General features: G+C 46.6%; 1 protein-coding gene across 2 annotated transcripts in view; it reads right to left on the bottom strand.

Annotated features, from left to right (window-relative positions):
- Ylpm1 (YLP motif containing 1) overlaps window positions 1-4,998 on the bottom strand; it is a 78,963-nt gene extending 73,965 nt beyond the window's left edge. Inside the window, exon 1 of one of the 2 annotated variants that reach the window (XM_026780114.1) lies at window positions 3,971-4,998. In XM_026780114.1, coding sequence (XP_026635915.1) covers window positions 3,971-4,840 — 870 coding nt within the window. In that variant the 5' untranslated portion in view covers window positions 4,841-4,998. The remainder of the gene's footprint in view (window positions 1-3,970) is intronic. The other variant, XM_005343356.2, reaches the window with a different exon arrangement.
- Window positions 4,999-5,435: the final 437 nt, after the last annotated feature.

Raw genomic sequence — 5,435 nt, 5'->3', positions numbered from 1 at the left:
ACTAGCTCTGTAGACCAGGCTGGTCTCGAACTCACAGAGATCCACCTGCCTCTGCCTCCCAAGTGCTGGGATTAAAGGTGTGCGCCACCATCGCCCCGCTTATCCTTGGATCTTAATTTAAACAAATCAACAAAATATAACTGACACAGGAAAATTTTAATAAGGAATTCCTTTGAATTCTGCTAGAATGAGACAAGAGGGAAATCTAAAGGGATTAAGTGTTAGACGATATAAAAAAGACTTACTTAGACTTTTATAATGTGCTTAACCTAAAAAAGATCTTGGTTCAGCCTGATAGTGCATGTCTTTAAGGTAAACAGAGGCAGACAGATTTCTTTAAGTCAGAGACCAGCCTAGTCTACTCTACATAGTAAGTTCTAGGCCTGTCAAGGCTACACAGTGAGGCTCTGTTTTATTTTTTAAGAAATGAAAGGTTGCCTCCACCCGCTTTTTTCTTTCTGTTTAAAGCTAGGCACCTGAGGCCTGAAAGATGGTTTGGCAGGGAAGGACCTTTCAGAGAGCCAGACCCCACCGGTGCCCTCTGCTCTCCACATGGACACAGTAGCACACTTGCACCCCTCCCCTCCACTCCTGCCACACACACAATAAATAAAATGCAATAGAAAAAAAACGTTTTTGCTGGGTAGTGCTGGCACATGCCTTTAATCCCAGACTTGAGAGACAGAGGCAGTTGGATCTCTATGAGTTCAATCTGGTCTACAAAGCAGATTCCCAGGACAGTCAGGGCTGTTACAACGAGAAACCCTGTCTCAAACAAACACAAACAAACCAAACAAAAACAACAAAAAACCAACCAAACAAAAAATATGGAAACACTGGAGATAAGGATGTAGCTTTGTAGTACAATACTCAATTAGCATGCTCAAGGCACTAAAGGCTTGATCACAGTATGGAAAAAAAGGAAAAAAATGACCATTAAATGGCAATAAGATTTGCTTTAAAATGTTTTAAAGACTACATCAAAATTGTAACACCTTTTAAAATGATGGGCATTTGTGATATTTTCTCTACATGTTAAATCTTTCACCATAAAAAAAAATTTAAAGCCAGATGGCGGTGGTGCACGCCTTTAATCCCAGCACTCGGGAGGCAGAAGCCAGGGCATCTCTGTGAGGCCAGCCTGGTCTACAAGAGCTAGTTCCGGGACAGGCACCAGAGCAACCTTGTCTCAAACCCCCCGCCTCAAAAAAAATTAGGGACAGCAGGTAAAAGCACACAACAAGCAACCCTAATGACCTAAATAAAAATCCCTTGAACTCCAACTAACTCCCCAAAACTCCTCTCATCTCCTGATAAACCCAATAAACCAAGTATCTCACTCTCTTTCTCCACCCCCTCCCCTTTTTGGCTTTTTGAGACAGAGTTTTTCTGTGTAGCCTTGGCTGTCCTAGAACTCACTGTGTAAACCAGGCTGGTCTTAAACCCAAGAGATCTGCCCGCCTCTGCCTCCAGAGTGCTGGGATTAAAGGTGTGCACCACCACCAGCCAGCATGAACCAAGAATCTTACATAAAGAATGATAACTCTTGACACTTACTCAACAATCTTTACAGCGGGTCTACAGGATGCACGGCACTGACGCAGAGAACTAAGATGAGCACAGCAAAGGCCTTACAATTTGAAACAGATAGATTACAGATATGTGCCAATGCATCTAGCAACAAAGTGGAAATTCTATCGTATGAGGGGCAATGTGGAGGCAATAACCCTGATGAGCCGGTACAAATCAAAGAATGTGGCTTAAAGAGACTGAATTTTGAAATGTGCCTTGAAAGTATTCATTTAAAGGAAAGCAAGAAATGAAGGACACTGGGATAAATTCCACAGAAAACCAAGGACTTCCCAGGGTGGCTTTGAACTTACTATGTAGCCTGGAAAGCCCTGAACATCTGATCCTCTTGCCTTTACCTCCTGAGTGCTAGGATTTCAGGTTTGTATTACTATGCCCAGTTTATACAATGTTAGGAATATAATCCAGGGCTTCAGGAAGGCTAAGCAAGCACTCAAATGAGTTCTATCCCAGTCACAGGTAAGACCCTTCTTTACCTGGTCTACAGTCAGACCTCAAACTTCACCCTTCCATTACTTTCGTCTCTCAGCAAGAATCAGAAGTGCTGAATGTTCAAATCATTGAAAGAAGTTCATTTCAGATTAAGGCAGAGAACCAAAAGCAGTGTTCACAGTAAGTACTCACATTAAGGGTACTCTGATATGCACACCCTTTCTTTTAAAACGCCACAACTGGAGGTGTAGCTGAATAGAGCACTTGACCAGCATACCCAAGGCACAATAATGACAACAAGCCGAATATACAACTCGTTTTTTTCTCTACATAGCCAGAAAAAAAAAAAAATCAGACTGAGGTCATAGTTTGGCTTGCATTAACTGAGCTTGACTACAAAACCTTGGAAAACTCAGGATAGATGAAAAAAGAGAAGCCATGTAGCTCAGACTGGCCTAGAATTCATTATATAACACAGATGACCTCAAACTTGCAATCCTCCTGCCTCAATATCCCAAGTACTAGGATTACAGATATGTGCCAATGCATCTAGCAACAAAGTGGAAATTCTATCGTATGAGGGGCAATGTGGAGGCAATAACCCTGATGAGCCGGTACAAACTTGGTGTAAAACAGTAAAACCACTCATCCTACTGTTCCATCAGTGCCTCCTGGGCAGAACTTGTATCTCTTAAATACCAAACCACTGTAAAATTAGAATAATGTACACTTATCATCGGGCAGTGCGGCTCCCACCTTTAATCCCAGCACTCAGGAGGAAGAGACAGGACAATCTCTGTGAGTTCAAGGCCAGCCTGGTCTACAAAGTGAGTTCCAGGACAGGTTCCAAAGCTACAGAGAAACCCTGTCTCAAAAAACCCAAACCCAAACAAACAAAACAAGAGTTGGCAATGTGGCTGGCTGGAGAAATGGCTCAGCGGTTAAAAGCGTTGCCTGCTCTTCCAAAGGTCCTGAGTTCAATTCCCAGCAACCACATGGTGGCTCACAACCATCTGTAATGAGGTCCCTCTTCTGGCCTTCAGGCATACACACAGAAAGAATATTGTATACATAATGAATAAATAAATAAATAAATAAATAAATAAATAAATAAAGAAGTTTAAAAAAAAAAATAGTGGGTGATGTATGAATCAACTCCTAAAACGTACCAACAGATCCTCAAAGGATCAAGTATCTAGAGACCTACGGAGTCCACATGAACTTGCACCATCAACTGGGACGCTCATAGTAAGACAAGACTTGGCATCTTTTATGTGCTGAGAACTCACTTCTGGAAACTGATGGCAGCTCTCTTTGGACCCTTACATGTTTTGTTTGTTCTAGGAAATTAACTGGGACTAGAGAGACGGCTTAGTGGTTAAGAGCACTGACTGCTCTTCCAGAGGGCTGGGGATCAACTCCCAGAATCCACATGGCAGCTAACAACTGTCTATAACTCCAAGATCTGACACCCTCACACAGACATACATCCAGGCAAAACACCAAAGCAAATGAAATAAAAATAAGCCATTTTTAAAAAATTAACTGGTCATAATTTATATACATTTAAACACCAGTTTTGAGAATGTTCCTTTTTATACTGCCTCTCCCATGAAAATCTTAGTTTAAAAGGCAATTTTAAAGCAAAGCTCTTTGGAATCTAGAATGCTGGTCAAAGAAAACCAAGGCATACATCTGCGAGATAAATTAAGGGCCAACCCACCACTCTTCAAGAGTCTAGTCTTACCTTGACTGTTCTTTTACTAATACACAGTATATTAAAAAATCTGGCTTTCAGGCCTGACTCTTAGGGCTCTTTTGGGGTATGAATGAGCTAGTCGTTGTGTGTTGGAATTAGGGTAGGGGCTAGCTGGTCAAAGCCCCAAGGCCTGCTCAAGCAAGGCCTCCTAAGTGGAAGATTCAACTCCAGCAGCAGCTGAGTTCTTACCTGTGGAGTCATTGTAGAGGGATCTGGCTCAGAAGCAGCTGGTTTCTGTTCAGCATTCTTGTTCTTGGCCCCACTCTCCAAAGGCTCTTGCTGGACAGTGGTCTTATTCCCAGAAGGGACGGACGGTGGTGGCAGTAGTTGGGGTTTAGAATGGCCCAGGGAGGAGCGGGAAGGAGATGCCTGAGATGGGGGTAAGTAGGGCTGCGAATGGCTCAAATAAGATTGCGAGGAGGAAGAGGAGGAAGAGTAAGAAGGGGTGGGCGCCAGATAGGGTTGGGAAGGTGGGGACTGTGAAGGGGACGGCTGAGCGGGAGGCAGGTAGGGTTGGGCGGAGGAAGGAGGGAAGTACGAGGGTGGTGGCTGAGGTGGAGGCATGTACGACTGAGACGGGGGCATGTAGGCTCCTGGAGGTACAGAGGGGGATTCAGGAGGGGACTCCAGCTCCATTGGAACCAAACCAGGAGGCCCATCTCGGTGGTGGAGTATCTGGTGTTTGTACTGCTGCTGCTTCTGATAGCTGAGGGCTGGCCCGGGTGGCGGGGGCATCGGTGGCGGTGGCTGCTGCCAGTCTCCATAGCCGCCCCCCGGCATCACCGGCGGGGGTGGCAGCGGGGGCGGAGGAAGGTGATGGGGCTGGAGCACGCACTGCATTTGTTCCTGGTGCATCTGCTGCAGCTGCTGGAGCTGCGCCAAGTGCTGCTCTCGGAAGCTCATGAAGCCCGAAGAGGAAGGGGCCGCCGCGGGGGCCGTCGAACCGGAGTACCCGGGGCCCGGCGAGGCCTCAGGAAGCGCCACCGGCGGCGGCGGCAGCGGGACCGGCGGCGGCGGATAGTGGTTGCTCCCGCCATACCGGCCCCAGTTCGGGTACATATCGGAAACGAAGGCGCGGAGCTCGTCCCGGCGCCGTTACTCGTCGCAACCGACCTCCAGGAGCAGCGGCGGTGACGGGGACAGCCGGAACTCGCGGCGCCTACAGGCCGCGGAGCGTGTGAACGAGGCGCTCTAGTGCGCCGGCGCTACCGTGCTAGGCCCGCGGTCGGAAAGGCGGGGACCGCGCTGAGGCGACTACGCCTGCGCAGTAGCACCGAGAGGAGAACAAAGGCCAGATAGAGGGGACCTGGACGCGGCGACTCGCTGTTGCCGCCTTCCTTCAGGTTCGGAAAGTGTAGGCGGGAATAGAACGTTGTCATGGAACCGAGAAACCATAGAGTCTCACAGCCGAAAGAAGTGATAGCGATCCCAACGCTCTACGGGTGCAGTTTTCAATGAAGGGGAAAGGGGAAGATAACCATTCGCATTAACAAGAAGGAATAACTTCTAGTCAGAAAAATGTAGAAGTTATATGAAAAAAACTGCAGAATCATACCTGAGGATAAGATTAAACTTGAAATAATGGAGAGGCTTACAGTAATACTTAGTAGAAAAGAGGGAATTTTTGTAAAAGTGACACTTCTTTTAAGTTAAA

The sequence above is a fragment of the Microtus ochrogaster genome, chromosome 1 (genome assembly GCF_000317375.1).
Source record: "Microtus ochrogaster isolate Prairie Vole_2 chromosome 1, MicOch1.0, whole genome shotgun sequence".
NCBI lineage: Eukaryota > Metazoa > Chordata > Mammalia > Rodentia > Cricetidae > Microtus > Microtus ochrogaster.
Note: the sequence above shows the minus strand (reverse complement) of the source record. Positions and strands in the feature narration are given on the sequence as shown.